At 37.3% G+C, this 23216-nt stretch overlaps 1 protein-coding gene across 4 annotated transcripts in view; it reads right to left on the bottom strand.

Annotated features, from left to right (window-relative positions):
• Nucleotides 1-23216, bottom strand: part of KCNT2 (potassium sodium-activated channel subfamily T member 2) — a 112727-nt gene that overhangs the window by 14594 nt on the left and 74917 nt on the right. For all 4 annotated transcript variants that reach the window (XM_050977595.1, XM_030226508.2, XM_030226509.2 and 1 more), the window contains 10 exons: nucleotides 20620-20728; nucleotides 18317-18373; nucleotides 17080-17229; nucleotides 15735-15964; nucleotides 14805-15021; nucleotides 13457-13562; nucleotides 13055-13227; nucleotides 8484-8618; nucleotides 3878-3989; nucleotides 1006-1107 (listed from right to left, as the gene is read on the bottom strand). In XM_050977595.1, coding sequence (XP_050833552.1) covers nucleotides 1006-1107; nucleotides 3878-3989; nucleotides 8484-8618; nucleotides 13055-13227; nucleotides 13457-13562; nucleotides 14805-15021; nucleotides 15735-15964; nucleotides 17080-17229; nucleotides 18317-18373; nucleotides 20620-20728 — 1391 coding nt within the window. The remainder of the gene's footprint in view (nucleotides 1-1005; nucleotides 1108-3877; nucleotides 3990-8483; nucleotides 8619-13054; nucleotides 13228-13456; nucleotides 13563-14804; nucleotides 15022-15734; nucleotides 15965-17079; nucleotides 17230-18316; nucleotides 18374-20619; nucleotides 20729-23216) is intronic.

The raw sequence follows: 23216 nt of genomic DNA, 5'->3' as shown, positions 1-23216 counted from the left end.
TGCCTTCAGGAAATTGATTTGGAAGTAGAATTGCAATTGAAGAACACCTTTCATGCCCCAAATTACCAAGTAAATTCATTTCCCTGCAAGGATGTTTTCCACCTGAGTACTAAAGCTCCACAGGCTATGCCCAGGTAGAGGCAAGGCAGGAGGCTGCTCAGGTGAGCAGAAGATGTGGCCATGGTGGTGTTCCTGCTTATGTTGTGTGCCTTGATCCTTGCAGGGTGGTGCTGGGGGCTGCTCCTTGGGCATCCTGGTGTGTCACAGTGTGCAGAAACCTGGGCACTGCTGAAGACTGAGCAACACTGGCCTATTTTCCACCCTGAAACTAGCAACCACTGCCTCCATTTGCCCTGACTGTATTTTCTGATATTTTTTCTTCAACTCTCTGTAGCTGTGCTCTTCCCTGATTCTCACTGTCATCACTGCTTCCTGGATTCTGAGCCACAAGGTTGAAGAGCTGCCTTTTCTTCCCCCACTGTCTCCCTGTAACCACTGAATGCATTCCTTGCAAGGGCAGGCAGGGCTTCCTTTACAGTGTAGTGACAGGGCCTCTGCAGATCTAGTCAGCATGAGTAAGAGGAGAGGACACTATGAAGCAATTGAGGCCTTTATCAGCAAATGCAGGAGACTAATAAATTACATATTAAAGTAATTCTGTTCCTTTCTGTTAAGGACACCATGTGTGGAAATGGGGACTCTGTTTTTTATTGCAGACTACAAGCCTTATTATTCTATATAATCTGTAATTTATGCAGGCCTTATCAAAGCTATTTGACTGTGGAGAGATACATTAACAGTATCAAATTATCTAACATCAGGGTGGTTTTGGGATTGATAACTGAACGAATACATCCAGCATGCTCCATTGTCTTTTGCCATTGATTGCTCCCAGTATAGACACACTTTAATGGATCCTGTGGCAGAAAATAGGGTCATCTAGCAATTAAGCACAATAAAATGGATGGCAATACTTGTGTGAAGTCACATTACTGTTCATAGTACCTGATAAAGCAGTGTGTCCAACATGCTGATGCTGAAAACCCTGCCAGCAGCAAAGGGCAGTCGAAACATAAATGCCAGGTTAGATCCCTTCTCCCGCTCTTTCTGTCAAGGAATTAAAACACAGAAAACAGTTTTAATGCTGGTTTTGGAAGGACTGTAACAAAAACATGAAATAGATATTCTCTTGAAAGAAGTCAGAAGTGTAAAATCCCTTTACTCTCAGCATAGTTTCTTGCTACAGATATGGAGCATCTTTGTTCAACAGCTGCAATTTTTCAGGTTGAATGACACTGATCAATGTATTTGTTGTTTCAGTTACCACATCTCAAACTGCATGGGCATATTCCACCCAATCAGTTTTAAAAAGATGAAGGGATATCAACTGTGCTTAGCTCCTGTTAACCTGCTCCAATTCCTTGGTGCTGACAGTGGACTGTCATGCTGCTCCAGGAACAGGAAACAGGAACAGAATCTGGTACAAAAGGGAAGAAATGGCCCAGGGGTCAATCAGTGCTCTGGTGCTGCTGGCCACACTCTTTCTGGCACTGACCAGGATGCCATTTGCCTTGTGGCCACCTGGACACAGCCTGGCTCAGGCTGTCAGCCAGAACCCCCAGCTTTGAGCAGCCTTCCAGCCACTCTGTCCCGTCCTGCAGGGCTGCAGAGGTGATGGTGACCCAAGGGCAGGACCTGGCCCTTGGCCTTGCTGACCCTCATACAACTGGACCAGGCTGGTTTCGTTTCCTTCCATCTTTTCTACAGCCTTGCTTTTCCTTTATTCTTGCTTCAGAGAGATCTGTGAGAAATATAACCCTACTTTCTTGGATAGAACAAATAAATTTTCTGGTGTTGATATGGAACAACTTCTAAAAACCTGTCAGTTCAACAGTCAAATTTGTGTGCTAATTGCTTATAGAATTTTAGAATTTATGTAAATTGTTAGAGATCTGTATAAAATAAGACACCAATAATAAGAGGTACCAATCTCTTTTTATAACTCATATGTCATTATTGGTTTTTATTACTTAATGTTAATTCAAATCTGCTTAATACTTGAATTATATTAAAGGAAAAAAAAATTGGAGACAGGAAATAGGAGGCCCCATCCTGAAGGTTAAAAAAGCAGCCTGGCTGGGCATAAATCACTGCAAATATACTGGGCCATCCCAGATAGATTTCTGCTCACCTAACATCTGTGTTCTTATCCCGTTGGAAGACACAAAATCACAGAATCTGGTTTGATTAAAAGATACAGGAACTTGTACTTATTTCAAAATGATCACTTACAGCTTTAGAATTTCTATCAGTAACACCTGCAATATTTACTTGGAACAAGACCATAGCCAACTGAAGTCTGAATCCTATCCAAAACACTACAAAGCCTTTCTTTCAAGAAAGAGGGAGTGGTTACCTTAGTTTTTTCTTATGCAAGACAAATGGAGAACACAGATGTCAAGTTTAGAGTGTGGGTGTTCTGTTTTTCCTTTTCTCTGTTGTATAAAGGCCACTGCTTTCTCCTATGTCAGTGCTGAGTTTACTGTCAGATTTATTTATCTCTAAAATGAGAAGTTGCAGCTGCAACAGCAGATGGACATCTGATTTGTGTATCTGTCTTCTGCAGCCCATTAGGTTGAAAAGCCAATTTTGCAAGTGTGTTTCACTGCTACCTCAAGGCAACTTGCCTGATATCCTCAGTCTTTCAGAAAATGAGGCGCTTAATGCAGAAATAACAAGCAACTGTATGTTTGACTGCTTTAGGTAATTTTTACTGGAGTTTTTAATTGCCTTTCATTTTGCATGAGGGAGTTCTGAAATATCAAATGAACTACAGCACCACCTGTGAAGTTCTTCCTGCAAATGTTAATATGAAGTGACTGGGAAATATTAACAGCAGGCAACAGCAAGAGCAATGAAGAAAATGTTCTTTCTTTAAGATAATTTATCTACCTCTGTTTCAGCAGAGCATAGTTTGGATAGGAAGTTCATTAAATGTTCAGCTTCCAACATATCTTCACAACTTTTGCACAATAAATTAATAAAGATAGTCAAGAAGTTAAAATATTTTTAAGTATTTCCAGAATATTTGCTTGAAAAATTAAGGAGCCTATGTAAAGAAAGAAAGAACTGAGATAAAAATCCTGGTTTCACTGCATTGAAGTAGACAGCCCACAGAGAATTCCAGAATCCCAGTGAAATCAGATTAAAGGAATATGTTAACAAACAATTTCAAAACCCCTGTCAGTCATAACACACCAAGACATTAAGCTTGGTTGAAACACAGTGTTGAAGGCCCCAGCCAGCTGTTGGCTCCTGGAAGAACTGGCAGTGCAGATTCCAGCCAGTTGTAGCTGATCCTTCATGGATTTACCACAGAGGGAGGAACTGCAGGAGCCACAGGGGCAAGCCTTAAAGGGTAGTGGGGGTGGCATTATCCCAGCAAAGCTGAGCCTCCTTCCTCAAACAGCTCCTCTCTAAATTTGTCTGGTTTCCTCACAGCTCTCCAGGCTCTGTCTCTGTCTCTGTTTAAGCATTGAGTCAGTTAAAAGAGTTTCCATGTTAATTGCCTGTGTCAGCCTCTTGGACATTAACATTAGCTCTAAATATTTAATTATCCAAAAATATTTCATTTTCCTTGATCAAATGCCATCAGAGAGTTGGTTGATTAATATCATATTGTAAAATGATTAAATCAAATCAAACTTTATTATTAAATGAGGGCAGAAATTTGAAAAAAAATATCTTTTACAGTAGTTCTACCACAATGAATCACTTCACTGTTTCCACTTGTTTTGAAATCTTTGTTAGAAAAATCAGAAAAAGTAATAAAAATATAACATTTAAACTGAGGGTGGGGGGAGGCAAACCTCCTTACCTTTTCCAATTTGGACAGAGCAAGAGAATAGCAGTCTTTGGCTCTGAACTGCATGAACCTCATGTTGGCTGGATGAGTTAGCTCGGTGATAATGCTCAGGCTGGAGAACAACCTGCATTTTAAAAGAATGTCATGGTCATACTTGTAATTAGAACAGTTCACAGATGTAGGGCTCTACACAAAGCTGCAGCTTGTGCTCGTGCCTGTGTTTTACATGAAGTCCCTGAACCTGTGGTGGGTCTGGGCCCAGTGAAATGCTGGTCCAACAACACATTCTCTGAAGAATCACCAAGAAGCACACACTGAGCTCACAAAATACTTAAATGCTAGGAAAAAAACCACCTTAATTTCATTATTTTTTATTTAATAATTGGTACAATATCACAAATCTGTCGGAAACAACAAAAAATGCAAAAGTTTAAAGCTTGTACTCAGTACCTGGTTGCATGTAAAGTATGACTGATTTATGAACCCTTTCCAGTTGGTTCTTTCTTGAGGTCTCTGTGTATGCTGTGACAACAGTCTGAGCAATATAGATGAAAACTGACACTTGTGGGAGTTGCTGAGAAAATGTATGTTTATGCATACTTATGTTCTCACTTTGAAATATTTACATGTACAAAATATTTATAACTTAACACCAACTCAGGCTTCCAGTACCTAAAAGCAGTGAAGAAAGCTCTACTGTGAACTGGCTGAATTACCCAGATTTTCGAGCAGCAGACTCAAGAGCCCTTCCCCAGTACTCAGGGCTCCAAGAAACAGAAAGAAAATCATAGTTTACACTATTTAAATACCAAACAAGTTGGAATAGAACACATATTATTATTAAATCTTTACAGATTGTGTCAGAAAATGAGATGCACATTTGCAGCCTCATTTGCTGAGCCTGGGGAGACTTATCTACACTCAGCAATAGGTCATTGTAGTACTAATTACATCACTGATGTGGCTTCTGTCTCACTTTCCATGGAAGCAGCATTTGGTGAGGTAGTGTGAAATGGAATTCAGTGCACCCTTTTGCAAGTCTTGTCCTTTTCCCTCACTTCTGCAGGGAGAAACATCACTGCAATGACAATTCAAGCAGAGCCTAAATGTGGGGAAATGTATATCCAGACTGTCTGCCAATATGTGTTAATCCCACATTGTATTTGAAAATTAACACTACAGAATTCAGAATTAGGAGTAATAGGAAATTAAAAGCTGATCTCATGATAAATATACACAGCAGGAAAAAATGCAGGCTGCTGTGTTTCTCCTAAAGATGGTTTCATATCTCTCACCAAGATATGAAAACTGATTTATATTAGGAAATCAGTTTCAAAACTGGTATTGGTAAAATATTTTACTTAAGAGTGCCTTTTAGCTGAATTAGGGGAAATTGCTCTCTAGGAAGTCAGGGACAGATTGCATCTTGCCCTGGGTATAAGGCACACTGCCTGCCAGCTTTTAGCACTGGAGCAGGCTGCTTCTGGGCAAAGATCCCTCTCTTTACCCCATTCTAGTAAGAAAGGACTGGATGGGGAAGAGAAAGCTCCCACCAGCCTGATGGGAGGCATGGCTTGCTGTTGAACTCATATTTGGAAATCAGACAAGCAAGAGAGACATGTAGCTCTTTCCCAAACCACAATGACAAACCCAGAAAATCAGAGCACCTCCTTTGGTTTATCTCTAAACCGGTGATGGCAGCTGGATACCAGCCAAAACACTGACCTGGTTTGTGTACTGCTGGCAGCAGGCTTCCTGCAGGATTTGAAACACAGCCCTGAAGAGGTTAACTAATAAAACTTGATAGTGGTACAGACCTACTGCTTGGGGAAGTGTGCTGTTTTTCTGAGGTGGGCTCACACCTGTCCACAGGGACTCAGTGCTTGGCTTCCTGTTTAATTGTAAAAAGTGGAAAGCATCACTGTGGTGGTGTTCACAGGGGTCCCAGGACGAGGGAAGAGAGGAGAATCTTGACTCCATGTTTCAGAAGGCTGATTTATTATTTTATGATATATATTATATTAAAACTATACTAAAAGAAGAAAGGATTTCTTCAGAAGGCTAGCAAGGAATGGAATGATAATAAAATCTTGTGACTGACCAGAGAGTCTGAAACAGCTGGACTGTGATTGGCCATTAATTAAAAACAACCACAGGAGACCAATCAAAGATCCACCTGTAGCATTCCACAGCAGCAGATAATCATTGCTTACATTTCCTTTCTGAAACCTCTCAGCTTCTCAGGAGAAAAGATCCTAACAAAAGGATTTTTCGTAAAATGTATCTGTGACACATCTTAAGGTATAGTCCAAGACTGTTAATTTCTGCTTTTATTTTTAAGCTGTGATAACTTGTTCTTAGTCAGTGTGCCCATCTGAGTCACACCTCTGAACTCCTGGGTCAGGTAAGGCAGTGCTGTGTCACAGTTTTAAGTGGGATGGCACAGCTTGTAGCCCTAAAGGTGCTGATAACCCTGTCCTTTTAAACAATGCCTCTGCCTTCCAGGGTGGGGAGCACACTCTCCTGGCAAAGCAGGATTGCTGATTTTGTAAATCTGGGAATAATGACACAACTGTCAGCCTGGGCTGAAGAGCCTGGGTTACTGCAGCTCTGACATGGCTTTTTTAGGCCTGAGTAACTCACACCAGGGGTGTTTAGATCAGTCTGTATCCTCTGAATGGTTTCACCTGGTGAGACCAAAGTGGAACCTTTGTCAATGCTGTGATATCATTGAACACAGCTTAAATCCAGGGGTTTAAATCCCCCTTTAACACCACAGTTGGTGTTGAGTGCTCTTGCTCTCTACCATGTCCAGTATTTTCCTCATTACTTTCTGATATTAGGTATTCATAAGTAATGAAAAAGCTTTCAGTATGTTTTTAAAGGTCATTTAGAAAACTATTTACCTTAGTGCAATGAATGCAGTTTATTCTGTAGAACAAGTGAATGCCACTACTTTATGCCTCTTCCCAAAACTTACTTATTTCTACAACTTTTACATAAAATAAAAATGCAGTGAAATTATTAGATGTGTTCTAGGGAAAAAAAAACTAATTTATACAATACACTATTTGTGAAAGTGTACCAAGTTTTATGAAAAAGTGTTCAGTCCTAAACCAAAATATTTATTTTCATTTACTTTGATTGTAAATATGCAGTGTTAAAACAATACTGACCCAGACACAGAGTTTATACACGAGTTAAAGCTGCCATCTAGTTGCAAACAATGTGCAAGACAGCTGAAGGAGTGTACAGTAACATCTAATGGCATACCTATGGTATGAAATTACCCTTTGACAAAGTAGAACACAGCTAGGGAAAATACAATTTTACAAGTTTCCTTTTGATACAACTCCTTTTTCCATTTGGGAGTAAAGTGTATTTCAGAAAAAATGATGTAAGTGAAAGAGCTCAGTGAGTGCCCTAGACTGTGGTTAGGAGTAGATCTGAGTGATGCCCAGATAAAGTTCAATTATAATGTCAACCCAAATTTCATAGGTGTGAGTGTGAATCACACACCTGTGCAAGTACCAGGTACCAATTCAGAAACTGAAATGTTACAAAAAGACAGAATTAATGTTTCTTGTGCAATGCAGATTTTGCTTTCTTTGAGCACATGCAGAAATGAAAAGAGCATTTAACTGCGTTCTCACAGAGCTGCATTTACCAAAAAGATGCTCCTTTGTATTTTAATGAGCTCAATTTTCTAAACCACTGAATTCAAACCACTTTACTATGCATCTCTCTCTGGTCTTTTGTGGAAGGTTTGACACAGAAAACAGTTAATTGCAATAAAAGCAACATTGACTCATACTCAATTTCCTTCCAGGTTGTATTAGAATGAACACCAGGAAGTGCTAGGCTTAAGCCCCAGATCAGGGAGGCAGTTCATAGCTGACTGTGTAGTGTGTTTTGTTTTGTGTGAGATTTTTTGGGTGTTTTTATTAAGAAAATAATATTTTTGTTAGCTCAAAGTGACATAGTTTCTTCATACTCACTGAACCAAGATATTGAACACAAAGGCTGAACATAAGGAGAGTTGTCAAAAGGAACAGCAAATCTCATTTTCATCCCAGACTCCTCAGACTGTTTACCAGACTGATCATGTTCTACTCTCATGACTCTTGCCATGTTGGTGTCACGTGTAATGTTGTGTATATGTACCTAAAAACCTAACTTTTGTGCAAAACTAGATATTCAAAATGTGAACACTTAGTACTAACTTCCCAGCGATGCAGTGCTTACCTTTCAGCATTAGAAGGATCTGCTTTTGCTATGAGCTTTAGCATTATTGTGAATTTCCTTTTCTCAACTATCTTTTGTCCTAAGTCTTCAAGAGTAACTTTATCTTCCTTCCTGTAAACCTGACAGCTAACTTGTAAAATGATCATCTCATTTTGGGATGCAAAGCATTTTATTTGAGCTTTCAGAAGAATACCTCAGGATTCTAAGTGAATTGCTAAGCAGGGTGGGAAAAAGTTTGCCCATGTACCACACAAATTCATGCAAGGGAAAACTTAAGTAGAATAAAAAAAAAAAAAATAAGCTTTTGGCACAAGAGGCATCAAGTATTTCACAATTAATGAGGATGTGTAGATAGATTGCAAAAAGGCTTTACCTGAAGAGGGTTTGAACATTCACAATAGTCTTGGCATCTGCCATGTAGTCTTCCTCAGCACTCATGGTGCTCTCCTTGTCCACCACCACCATATTAGCTGCAAAGGTGACCCCACACCTTAGTAAGTCATCTAGGCTTTTGTGAAGAGAAAGAGGGAGAAAGAAACAAGCAACTTAAATATGGAACACCTGAAAGATTAGCCATGGGCTGGCATCTGCAGATCAGCTATGTAACAACTTCTAATATAATCAAGGATAACTTCTTAATTAATTGGTAGAATAGAATATAGAATCTACTTCAGTAGGTTGTTACAGTCCCTCTCTTTTGTTAATGATAAATTTATTTCAATTTTTTTTTTTAAATAAGCCTTTAACAGTTACTTGGGAACACTTTGGCCTTATCCACTGCAACAAATTGCTCCATTGCAGTTACATCTGACAATAGAAAAACCCAAATAAATGCTTCTGGTTGTTTGTTCCCACAGTTTCATTTTGGTTTCAAAATGTTAATTAATTAGCTGGAGTGTTCTCAGGATGCTTTTAGGAGCAGCTGCAGAGTGGCAGAACTTTGTGCACAGCTGGGAAATGTTTGTGTGAAGCCCAACCACAGAAAACACTCACAGACAGCTGAGTTACAGTTCTCATCATGCCTTGTAGCTTTGTCTCCAAAATGAAGCATGTTTCAGCTGTTTTAACAACAACATTATTTTCCACAGATCCTAAGCACCTTTTGACAAATGTAGTGGGTTTTTTTAACAATTTATTTTGGAAGAATTGATATTCATTATTTTTGAAACTGTGCAATATCACTGATGGTTGACTACAACAAAAGAAAAACTGATTTGATGTGATCTATGACCAACTGCAGTGCATAAGTAAAGTCCAAACTTTTTTTCTGAGTAATTTCTGCTTTCTCAGACTTTCAGTTTTTCCCTGAAAATAGTAGCATATTCTGAAATAACCAGATTTTCTGCATATCAATGTTTAATAAGTTCAACAGCAATTCTTATTTTAGCAGTTACACGTGCTTGGCTTGTGGAGAATTTGAAAAATGCTAATGTAGAAGCATTATAATTCTAGTTCTCAGGTACCTCTAGTTAAAGGTTTCTCAAGATTGACTAGAGTTCTGCACAACTGTGAAATCTGTTCAGTTACAGATCTCAAATCATACCCATGGACTGGGGGATAGGTACTTACTACTTGACATATTTTGATGAAGTGCATCTCTGCTATGAATTTTGGTAAAGCTGGTTTTTTGTGAGCTACTTCTAACAAAAAAAGAATGGTAAATGAAAGTCATTCCTTTGGTGATTTTCTCTATGAGATGATGATGCTTCATTGCTGGTTAACAAATTATAAATATTTTAGGTACTTATAGATAGTAGGTGGTACTTTGAGAATGTATTTAATACTGCTTAAATAAAAAAGGAAAACTTGCATATTTTACAATGTAGTTCCAAACTACAGATGATCATATCTATTAGTACAAGATTTAGAAACAAGGTGAGGAAAACACAGGGAATATTTATGTACTATATTTTTAAAAGTATTCTTATCGATGACAACAGATGTCAAAAAAACCCTCTGCAAACTACAGTTGCTTATTGCACCAGGAATTAAAGTGATTTTTGTGTCAGAAAAGATGCAGAAGTTCGTGCTGGTATTACTGTGGACTTCTGAATTCTGAATAATCACTTATTCCCAAGACTACATGCTTCATTTTTTTAAAAATGCATTTAATTCTGAAAGAACAACAAAACACCAGTAGGGAGGGATTTGGCAATTTCCATTTTGAAATAAACTCAGTAAATTTAAACAAAGTTCAGTTTTCTACATTAGTAAAACAGGTTAACATCTGAGTTATTAATTACTTTGAATACTTGGAGTATTCCCTCTTGAGTACACATTTTGATGCCGTTTGGGTTTTGTCTTTTTCCTCTTATATCACCTCCTTACTAAAATTATCTTACCTTTCCTTTTTAAGGTTGGGAAAAAGGCAATGATTTAATTATCCTGGCATTATGAGTTCTTTTTATAATTATTAAGTAAATAAGAGTTAATAAAGTAGTAAATATTAATAACCTGTGACACTTTCTTGCTTTATGTGAAGTAAACAACATTTCTGTGGGCTCTTTGTAAACTTCACAAGAACTCAGTGTCACCGAGGTAAATCTGTAACTGTATCACTATTATAAGCAGGAAATAAGGTTTTTGATTTCTACAGGAGGAAATTAATAGTATGGGCTTGTAGCCCCAATTCAGAATGCACTATGTAGTGAAGCAGTTTTCTTTACATTTACAATCTACATTGAGGAGTTTACTAAAATATTCACGAGTCTTTGCTCTTCTCTTGTTTCTGCCTGATTTTCACATTAAAGTTCTGTTGCTAAACCTACATCCATACACATATATTAGCAGAGGTGAAGACAGAAATGTAGGAGTAAGTGATAATTTAAGTAGTGGAAGATGAAGATTTTTGGACACATTCAAGACTGTTTACATTCTCTAGCAGTCTTTACAAAACCTGAGTCAATAAATTCCAAGAAATTTTAACTCAGTACAGGCTGACACTAGAATCAGGGCTATAATCTGTTCATTTGTAGAAACATATGAACTCACCTAAATAAGTGCTAAGTATGTTTTTGAACATATTAACTTGTGCTCCCTGTCATGCTTTTTCCTAATGAGCTCCTTTCTAAATCAGAAATGTGAAATCCCGAATTACAGCAGACAGACACAGACTATGCATGCAGAAAGCTCATCTCCAACTACAGCACACACACAGCAGAACATGCAGAGACAACACACACAACAGACCACTGAGACTACAAAGGTAAGTTTGCTGACAGTTATTTCACCTACTTGTCGATAGAGCCCACCATGTAGTAAACCATTGGAAACCAACAGATTGCATCCAGAAAATGCATATCTGGCCTAAGCAGCAGATGGAATTACAAAATGAAACACAGTATCACAACAGCAGCATCTCTTCCAAAATATTTGAATCAACTGGTCGTTTGGGGTTTAAAAAAAACCAAAACTTTCTTAAACTTTGGCATTATGATGTCAGTTAAAGCAGGAAATAGGTTTTCAGAAAGCTGTGAATCAACACTTTGCTGTGATCATAAAGAATGATCAGAATTAACATGCTTATATTAGTAAATGCACCTCTAAAATCAGAAATGTTATGGCACAGGACAATTCCAAATATAAGAACAAATGAGTAACGTCAAAGACACACTACCAAGTTATTATACTCCAGTGGATGTCTTAGAAGGACTTAAAATAAGCACCAACAATTCTTAATTAAAATGTAAAGTGGAAATCAAATCATCATTTGGGTTTTGTGACACCTACAGCTTTCCAGCCTACTCCCATTCAGAGGCAAATGCTGCAAAGGGAGAGACAACAGCAAGGGTGCTGGTTTAATTAGCAAGCAGAGCTTTTACTTCACATTAATCAATCAAAAGTGTGTTTAGCTCTGAAGTGTCACAGCAGCACTGAAGTGTGTGAAGTTGGGCACTGTGCTGGCATAAGGAGCTGGCACTAGAGGGCCCCCTGTGCCCATGGCTTTGCTCTCACACTGTCAGTGGAAGTGATTCAGCCTCATTTAGGCTTCTCAGTTTGTGTAATTCACTGTGTGCCACAGTACCTACATAAAAACCTTCTGTTTTGCCAACACAGGTGACTAAGGAGCTGCCTGAGGGAAAGTGGGACACTTCACAGCAGGCCTTTGTAGAAAAAAATCACTTGAACTGCAACAGATCTACACAAATTGAAGTGTCAGCCCTGGAATCACAACCTACAAGACATTTTTGCTTTCTTAGCTTGTTCTACTATTCTGTGTACAGGTAACCTCCACTTCTGTGTCTTTCAAACTGTGATTTTTAAGTAGCTGAGCTGTACCAAAGTGTTGCAAAAAAAACCCCCAAAAAGCTAATTAATTATCAGATTATAAATGAACCAGTCTTGACATAAGCAAATTTCTCTGAAATATTAAAATCAAGCAGTGAGAAAAATTCCAGCAGTCACCAAGAGATATAAAAGTAACAATAATACTGCAGTTTTAAATTTTCATCCATGGCTTTAAATAATTTTAGGTAAAATGTGTCTGTGGGTGTCCTTTTGGCTTAAAGAACTGTTTGAGTGTAGAGTTATTAAAAATATACCTAACTGGTCCAGGCTACTAAGTGCATTGTGTTAAGTAGGTTAGTGCTGTCATGTAGCTGTGAAACTGTTATACAGCTTGCTTTTTATAGCGTTTATTAAGCTATTTAATTTTAGCAGTAACATTCACATTTTTGGGGGTAATTTAAAAAAAACTTAGCTGAGACATTGGCCATGAAAAATAAGAACATTTAGGTTTACTATGGCCTTTAGCAGTCAATAAGAGGTCAGTTTTGTATGTCAGTGAACATGCAGTATGATTTTTGTCACTAACTTTCCTCAAAGGTAAGTGTGCCATAATGTTTTTGATTTTTAGCTGGCCATGTAAAAAGGGGTCATCTCTTGAATAATGGTAAAATGAGTTTAAAACTTATCAGAAGGGGGGAAAATATTATTTTTCCTTACGGGTTATCCAGCAGTAATACAATGGGGTTCAGTTCTTTCTTTGGTCGGTAATAAGCTCTCAGTGGGACAATGAAGTTGTATAAGCCATTTCCAGCAGTTTCTGCTGCAACTATAATCAATTTATTTTTGAATCCATAGGCTTTGGCATCTTCATAGTAGTTATGCTGGCATCCCTAAAATCAAAGTAAGAAACACATTAAGTGGGTGTGAATATTGTATCAGATGACCCAACCTAGACCTGGTTAGACATAAACACTTGGTGATGAAAAGGAGGAGGGAGTATAGTATTATAGAAAATAGTGCACAAACTTCATCTCTAAGGAGCAATCAGAATTCAGCTCTGCTCAGATGCAAGAGGCAAATGAGAGTGCAGGACTAGCCAGTAGCAGAAGCCCCCTTTACCTTATCTAGTCTTAGACAACAGAAGGGTACTTTTTCATGCAGAAGATGGCAAAAGGTGGGAGAACTTCCAATATAAGGAGAATAAGGAGGATAGCCTTTGGCATACCTAAAATAGAAAAAAACCATTTTTCAGTATAGCAAATTACCAAAACACAGCTGCCTACACAAGTGTTTTATGGGATGTTTATACATAGTCCAAGTTTTAGATCAAGCACACAAAATGAACTGTGTTTAAGAGAGGTCAAAAGAATGTATTTTGCAGCCAGTTCAACAGAACTTAGTGAAAGCTGCCATGCAATTTTGCTTGGGTTTTTGAAAGTAGCCTGTTGTATCATAGTGTGCTGTCATAGTGTTTTGAACTGGAAACTTTTAAGTTTAAAAAGGAAGGAAAGAAAACAGAAATAACTGTACTTCTGCTTTTACTTCTCCATTTTTTTTTCAAAATTTACCAAGAGTGAGTGAAGTCATTACCTTTTAGCTTTAATAATGTCTTTTCAAAATGTCTGAAATTAATTCTAAATGGCAAACCCTCTTCCCAATGAGGTGAAATTTCTAATTTGCCTTAGTGGTTTTTTACAAGAGACCTTTTAAATCCTGCTGTTTCAGTCTGCACATTTAAGATTACTTGTCCTATTAATTTTTTCTCTGGAGCTTGATAATCTTCCCTGGGGCTTCTCAGGCTTGCCATCGGTGGAGATGGGAAACTCTACTGGTTGAGGCACTGGCTTAATTGTGTATTTCAGTTTTAACACCCCTGTCAGCAATCCCAATAAACATAACAGCTCATCTGCACAGCAAGATTGAACCTTTTGGGTTTATCTGAGTAATGCATCATTACTTTCAGTAACACACTAACAAGCATTTTGAATTAGATGTGATAATTTTGTCCTGTATTGCTTTTTTGTCATTCCTGCATTTTGAAGTCACACACCCAACCCCAGCATTCAGAAGCCTGTTGGATGATCTGATTGTCACTGCATTCTCATGACAGGAATACTTATCTGTTTACACATTTGTTGAGTGCTCACTTAATAATTATAGAAAGTAATTTTTAAAAAAGGCCTTAGAATATGCTATAAATGCATTGCAATACATGACTACAGCTTTTAGAACTGCCAAGAGAAAATCTCCAGCAAATAGAAGAGTTTATCTTTGGGGTGTTTTTGTATTTCAAAGTAGGCTTATGGCATTCTGCTAGCATTTCCTCGATGGGAATAATTCCATAGTTGGACTTCATGGGACTTGCTTCCTGCAAGTGCTCAGATTGATCTGCACTCCAAAAAAGATTACCGATGCTTTTCCTATATAGTATTAACTTTTCATTTGATTTGTCATGTAACACACGTACTCAAAGCCTGCCGAGACTTCCTCGTCGGAGGGGGTGGTTTCATCCTCGGACTGGTCGCTGAGCAGGTCGCAGGTGGGCAGGGAGGAGGAGTCAGCCACCTCCAGCACCGGGGCGATGCTGGGCCTCCTGCCCTCCCGGGTGCCCTGGGCGGGCAGTGCCAGCGTGGCACCGCTGGCCCCGCGGCACCCCGTGTCCTGCAGATCGATGGCCACCGTCCCTAGGGCAGGGAAAACATCTCAGTGCTGCTCAGAACGGCATTCCCGCATTTACTGGGGACTGCCGGGCTGCATGGCAAAGCACCGACAGCAACCCTGGGCTGGCTGTGGTTATTCCATTAAAATAAAACAAATATTTCAACTGTCCTCAAGGAAAGCAACACTTTTCCTGACTATTAGTCTGTGTCTTCTTGTTAACTATCTCTTTTACATCATACTTTATATAATCAGTCCATATTAATATGCATCAACAACCTGCAGATTTTACTTAAGGTGTTTTATAAATTAGAGGAACTCATGATACTTCTTACTAACAATCAGGTATGAATGACAAAGAAGTACTCATATGATTTACCCACTTGTTTTGCTTTGCATACACTTCATTATTACTTTTTTAAACCACAGTCTTAAGTAGTTTAAATCCACCTTGTCAAGTAAAAGAGAATCAAATTCCATTTGTTTGTTTGGGGGTTTTGGTTCTGGTTTTTATGCTTGGTTGTTTTTGTCTGGGTTTTTCTTTGGTTTGGTTTGGGTTTTGTTATTTGTTTGTCTGTGGGGTCTTTTTAAATAGGAGGGCAAATGTTTGAAGTTTTTATATTAATTCTTTTTATTCATAATTATAGTTTCTTAAAAGTTTAGGAAGATGCTTTAAAATGTACTACTCAAAAGAATGTTGTGATGTAATCTTTTTTTTTTTTTTTTTTTCTTTACTTACCCATGCTGGCTATTATACTGTGTACTGGTAACCTAGATGCTCCATGATAAGATAATTTTGATTCATGGTTTTTTCTATGCTTTTCTTGCTTCTTAAAAGCAGAATTCTCTTCTTTGGTGATATTTATATAAAAGCATATATCAGTAGAACTCATGATATATCGAGGACCTGGATTCAGCAAAATGTTTTTGTTATCTTCCTTTCTAACACCAATCAGACAGACTCCAAACCTTAATTAGAAAAGGAAAGGCATGGTTCATTTTGCATAGTCCTGCAAACACCAGAATTTCCATTGTCAAAAATGAACCTCAGGTATATTTTTATTCTTTGCACATTATGAACATTTGCAGCTTTCTGGATGACAAGAATGTTTGAAAAATGGGTTCTGCTAAATAGGCCACATCAAATCAAGCAGGTTTTATGAGCTCATGAATTCCTAGGCAGTTGAGTGTTTTTCGTAATGCCCATAATATTCTCCTAATGTTGTTCTAGTTGATTTTTTCTGTCAGATGAATAGTCCTTCTTGGGAAAATATTGGGAGAAAAATGGATACACGATATGAAAAATTGTTAATCATGTTAAATTGTTCCATTATTTATAAGTCATGGAAACCATTTTCATAATTCATTTTTGCAATTCACTCTTAAAAATGTATTTGATTAGTGATAGAAAAGAAGGAATTACAGAAAAAAAATCTCTTTCTCTCCTTGATTAAGTATGAGAATAAACCCAGCATTTAGGGTTTGATAAATGTTAATTTTATCAAATAGATACAAACATACATGATTTGTGTTTATTTTGCCTGTTCATCTCACAGAACAGCACAGGAAAAGTGATGAATCATCTGGACCTTAAAGCAGGTATGTTATCATCTAACAGAAAAAAGAGTTTTATGTTTGAACAATCACCAGAATGTACCATGTGACACCTTTAAATTGAACATTTTCCACAATATGAACAAGCCACAAAGGAAGCCAAATTTTCAGCTGAGTCCTAAATAAATTTTAAAAAACCCCACACCCTCCCACCTACTCATTTCTAGATTATTTGGACTTGGAAAAGTATTGTTGTTCTTGAAAAACCTTTGAAAAGTGCCTTTTTTTTCTGGTTGTCCAGCTTATCCTTTATATCTATAGAACACTATTCTTCTCTTAGACTGAGATGGGCTGTTCAGGATGAACACCAGCTCCAACTCACAGAAGTATATCCATAGTAGTGGCCAGATACTTAAACCCAGGAACAGATCAATGTGCAGTAGTGTGCCTTTAGTGCAGAGCTAGGTTGCAGGCAAAACAAGTAATTATTTCTTTGAACTTTTGGTGGTTGATAAGAAAAATAAACATACTTTTTATGTGCATGGAAAGAAGCATATGTGAAGCTCTTCCCCTCATACTCTGCAAAAAATGTACTTTCTTCCAGGTTGATGTGATACACTTCATTACCAGAACATCTGCCATACATTTTCTGCCATTGTTCTGGTGATTGCTGACTCTCCCTGAAACATAAAGAGAATAATTTAACACTTAATGCAAAATTCTAATTAATCAGAATGGTATTTCCTGTCCATAGAAACTACAGATGTCTACTGAAAAGGTCCCATAGGCCAATCTGAAAGAAGTATTTGAGATCAATTATCAACTATTATCTTAGTAATATTGTAAGTACAGAGATTATTTTAATGTATTAAAGAGCATTTCTGCTAAGTAATAGACATATGAGAGTATGTACTTTAATATCAGGAGAGAGGTGGCTCAATTACTTTAAAATCACACCATAATAAAAAGATCCATGGCAGCTTGAAGCTGACAGGTAAAACCAGCAGCATTCTCATTACATTCATAAAGACAGTTTCTTCCCATGCTTTGTGGCAGACTCTTTGGTTCCTGTCTGAGTGTCATTAATAACAACTTATGTAGGAAAGAGTCATTTGTCTTTGGTCATTTGATCTGTAAGAGAGATTTTTCTGCATTTGCTTATCACTGATCTTTATACTCTCTGGGTATTTTTGGTTCCTTTGTCTTGTAGGCCATTACAAGTGCACAAATTCTTTTCTCTAGAGCAAGAAAATAAATTACAAAGCAGATCACCCTTTACTCTATGTAGCTGCTGCCCTTAATGCAAACAGTTCAGTGGAAATTTCCAAACCTCAGTATCCCTGGAGCTCCTGGGAACTTCTTGATGAAGTTTCATGTGGAAACAAGGTTCTGCCTGCCTGATTTTCACTGGAGGTAACTGATGCATATTTACAGATATGTGCAGATGGGTCATGAAGCTGACAAGTGTGTCCTGTGTTTTGCCACTTGGAGTGAAGATCTCAAGATCCCAGGACATGCTCCTTTAATGCTCATTTTTACATTCTCAATACCTTAACACAATTTGTATTGTTGTTCCATTTACCATGTTTCTTCACTCTCATCATGAAAACATTTTGTTTCAAACATTTTGTTTCAAGATGAAAATAAGTAAACAGTTTTTGTTGCAACACTGCAAATTGTGCACTAGGTATAGAACAGCAGAACTAGCCATGTAATTTCAGAACATTTTCCCTTATTTTACTTTTCCCCCTAAAATAAAATGGTCACCTGTTTAATGTCTGCTTGGTTCCAGTGAGTTGTCTGAAAGCTTCCCATGGGGCTGTACTGTAAAGATCACATTAACTTCAAGTCAGAAAGGTTATTTACTTTCAGTATTTTGTATTATCAAACAAACCCTAATAAAGTTGTATTACTAGTTTAGATAACCAGGTAACACTTACAGATAAATGTTAAGATTATTAATTAAGATTGATAATGAGATTATAAATAAGATTCAAGGTAGAATTTTGGTGTCTCACAGACTGAAGTTTTGAATTCCACAAACAGCTGAGAAGATAACAGGATTATTTACACCTCCTTAACAGGTATTTAAAATTTGAGTGTGACATAAGGTTTAATGCAGGTGTTAGAAGCGACCATGATAATAAAAGGATAATTAAACACAAACTAATGTAAAGAAAGCAGTTCACTATTAACATTGGAAGTCTATTTAACAAATTATTTTCATTATGTAGATCTAATTTAGTATTTGGTTTATAAATATATGTATATAAAATTTTTATTGGCAGTTTAAATAATCTGTTTTAACCTGGTGTTTTTACTTAGCCTAACTCAACTGCTCATCTGACTTCATCTTTCATATGCATAAATAATGGTAATTTCACCTACTTCAACAGCTAGCAGTTAATTTACCTCTTGTTCAACAACAGAATTCATCTGGAAAAGCAAAAAAACAACCCTCTCCAAACTATAAATTGGTCAAATCCAAAGCAGCTTTATGTCTGCAGTACAATGACAAATGTCCTTATTTTGGAGTCTGTCTGAGAATAAATGCTCTGAAGAGTGCTGACTAGAGTAGATAAATAATAACTAGACATTTTCACTTTTTCAGTCTTCCTCTATAAATACAGAAGAGTATTCTTACAGTAACATATAGTGTACATTCTTACTGAAACACATAATTTTAATCCTGGATTCAAAGCAATGTTACAACTATTTGTGCAAAAACTTTTTTCTTTTTGCTCCTAGTATACAATGGACCAGACTAGAAAACAGTCATTTTTACTATGCTGGTTACATCTATTAATGCTGATTGCAAAAGAAATCTTAAGCACTTCTGAATTCTGTGGCAGTTACTTTGCATCAGAGTTGGGAATCTGTAAATGATCAATGTGCCTGTGTTAAACAATGAAATGCTGAAGTTCCTAAGTACAGCAGAAAACATTTCCTTTTTCTGTGTTTGGTTTTGTGCTGAAGGAAAATTCCCTGACAGCTTTTAGGAGCACTGCTCCTCTTTGACATGCATGTAATTTAAAATAACTGGAACAGGCTCTGGGATCTGTGCATGTCACAGAATTACAAGGTAGGCAGATAAAAAAATGTATAAAGAATGTATTTCACCACAGTGCTCAGCAGGTATCCAAACAATGTTTTGTTCTCTTCCTGCTAGGAGATTCTAGTGCACAGTGCCACTAGAATCTTGACATTTGCTGTTCTCAGTAGTAACAGTTCCAGGAAGAATTCCTGTTTTCCCCATTCTGGGCAAAGGGGAATACTAGAAATGTCATATAGAAGGTTAAATAACTCTGCTTATAAATATATATATATATATACTGGGTTCATGATTACTTGAAAAAGAAGTTAGCATGTTACAAGACTTATGTAGTATATTTGCAGCTATTCTATTTCTACAAATATATTTGGAGATTCACCCTTTATTGCATCTGTGTGCCCACGACATTTCAATCAAGAACACCTTATTATTCCAAGAATACAGCATAAAAGAGATACACCAGATCTGGTAACATTATTTTAGTGAATTCAGAGAAGTTCTACTGTGACTGTGCAGTCTGCAGAGACACCATAATTCTGCACCCCTTCCAGCAGGGTGGTCATGTTAAAGATAAAAATCATGTATGTTTGTTTGCCTTTTAACGTAAAGGCACAGAAGAGCAAATACCATATATCATCAAAAAAACATTTATATTTTTAGTTCATTGAAACACACCTTCAAATTAATCTATTAGAACAGGTGTTCTTAGGACTTAGGGCTCATAAGTAGAACTTTGTCATAAGGACACTTCAACCTACTAAACCAGAAATTCAATTTTTTCCTATTTTATATGGTGAAGTGGCACAACAGCATGCAACAAACTCTTAAATACTGGGGGAAGGGGTATTTAAATACTCTTAAATACTGTTCAAAACTCTACTGCCTTGAGTAAGGCATTTTGATGTTTTCATTGTGCAGAAAGTTCCATTTTCTTTTTTGAAACTATACTTGTGTGGGAATTCAGGGTAAGGTGTTTTCCAACCATCAGCTGACTTTTTCTATGGTAGTATATACTTACTGTCCCCTGGATGTATGAACCAGCAGAGTGATTAATGTAGATGTAGCTGGACATACACAATTTAGAGCTAGCATAGCATACTTGAATTCCTCTTCACATACAACGTGATCTGTAGGGAAAAAAAGAAGAATGCAAATTGTTTTACAAAAATACTTTTATCTGAACAGAATTATCACTTCCTTATCTAGGAAAATGGTGAAGATGGATCAATCAAAAGTTGGCCCAAGATCTTCATTTTCTGCTTGAACCTTGGAAATCAGCTGTGTATGATTTTTCCTGTCTATGCTATCTAACATGGATGGCTGCTGTTTTAAATCCAGATCACAGTTAAATGCTCTCCAGTGCTTGCTGATGGCATGAAAAGGAAATAGGAATTATTCTTTAATGTAATTCCCACATACCTGTGACAGTACTGAAATGGCTATAAAAAAGGGACAAGCACAAAACTTGGAACTGCTTGTCAGTGTAGAAACAAAAGTCAGAGAGGTTTTGTAAAACCATGAGTGCATTTAATACTATGGCAGTTTTCTCCCCTCTGAATTTGGTTTTTGGTTCTTTTGACGGTTTCAGAATCTGCTTCTAATCAGAAAGAATATTACAAGTAGAACAGCTGATGATCAAAACATGGAAATTGCTGAGTAAAGGCAGGCAAACAACCTCCCTAGCTAGACCTGAACTCTGCACATCTGCTTCCAGTTTCACCAACGTGACACTGAAATCCTTAGAAGCACCTTGCCTCTCTAAGCTGCTCTCCTGACAGAATCTACAGTATAGCTGTAAGCATGACACTTCCTGAAAATAAAAGTGAAAGCATGTTGTGCCTTCTCTGTTCCTTTTTTTTGAAATATCAAGAGTCTTTTCAGTAACAGAATCATTTACTACTGAATTGAGTAATTAATTCTCCTATTTTCTGAAGATCAGGGCCTATTTAAATGTCATGGGGAAGGGATGAATTTAGTTATATAAAGACACTGTCAAATATAGGACAAAATGAGATTTTTCTTCCTGTAAATATGTTTCAGCTGTAGCAATTAAATATTTTCTGCAGAAAGTTTTTCAGATAGAAATATGTTCTTTTACTTGACCATATGCCATTAATAAACCTACTTGAATTTCAAACCAGGGATTTTGAGAGGGTAAGGCATAGTCTGTGGCTTGAATGGAATATATGCAGTCCATTACCGTTAGGGAGATGACAAAGATACATGGAGGTGAATACCAACTTCCTGACACTGAAAGAAAGAGAATTCTTGCTATTTTTTAATTTGTATAGGATTTTGCCAAATGACCTCCCCTTATTTATTGTTTGGAATGTTGTCATATTAGAGCTAAACGTTTTGAAAATACAAGAACGAAAAAATACACAGGGTAATAAATTAATCCTCTGTTATTTCAGATATTGTATTTGAACCCAACTGTAGATGCTGGCCTAAATATACAAATGGAAGTTAATAAATCACAGATGGCACAATGAAGATGCAAACTGTAACTTCAGTCCTCCAGATGCACTCTACTCTCTAAAGTCTATGGTGAACTTTCTTGGCAAGTGTTTATGTAAAAGATTGTGTTACCAAAGAATACAGCACACAGCAAACAGAGACTGCTGTCCTACAACAGCCTCTTAATCATGTCTGTAAGAGATTCACGTGGTGTTGTCAAGTGTTTTTACATGAGGAGCCTGGAGCTGGACTTGTGGACTATTTTTGCACCTGTTGGAGACTCTGACCTTCTGCGGTAAGTCTTGTATTAGACACAGACCCAGTCAAAAATGCTTTGCTCATTTCTCCAATTATTTGACAGTTTATAGCCTTCCTAGAACATTAACTGTGTTTTCTGTGTGTGCTCAGGACTTGTATTGAGGAGGATCACACAGAACTTTGTTTGCTGCATCTTTCAGGAGAGAGCAGGGAGGAAGCAGGATGAGAGCTCTCCCCCTCCTCAGGTCTGGGGCATCAGTCATGCTACAGCAGGTACCAGAATCAGCAAATTTCTCATGCAGTGTGACAATGAGGCAGCCCAGGAAATTGCAGTTTGTCTTGAAGTGAATATTAAATATGTCAAATCAGCTTGCCAGAAAAAGAAGTATTTTGATTGAGTTTATATTAAAGAAATATTACATGTAGAATTTCCCTAAGTTTCTGTTGAAAATATATTTTGACAGCAGTTTTGTTGCTAAGTCTGTCTCAAATGGATGCAGTAATGCAGTAGGGTGAGTTATGGTTTCTGTGATGTTACTGAGGATAAAACAGACTCAAAATACTGATTTATGCCTGCAGCAGCAGTCATGTGGTAAGAATGACCTAGACCTACCACAATTATTCTGAGAAACCTTACTTTTGTCAGTTTGATAAGTTAACATGACCACTGCCAGATCTGATAGAGGAAAATGCCCATCCATTACCTCTAGACTATTTTTATCTGTAATTGGACAGATTAATCATCTGCTACATTTAATATCCATTTAGGTGAATCTGGACTATGTTTCTTTGAAATAAACTACTGAACCTTTTATGTCAGACTTCAACAATCTGTGCTAATTCATGGGTGCATTTTGAATAAATAGAGAATGTCAAAATGCATCCCCATTTCCTGGAATT

This window comes from Serinus canaria, chromosome 8, assembly GCF_022539315.1.
Source record: "Serinus canaria isolate serCan28SL12 chromosome 8, serCan2020, whole genome shotgun sequence".
NCBI lineage: Eukaryota > Metazoa > Chordata > Aves > Passeriformes > Fringillidae > Serinus > Serinus canaria.
The sequence above is the reverse complement of the archived record's forward strand: the minus strand, read 5'-3'. Positions and strand labels throughout refer to the sequence as shown.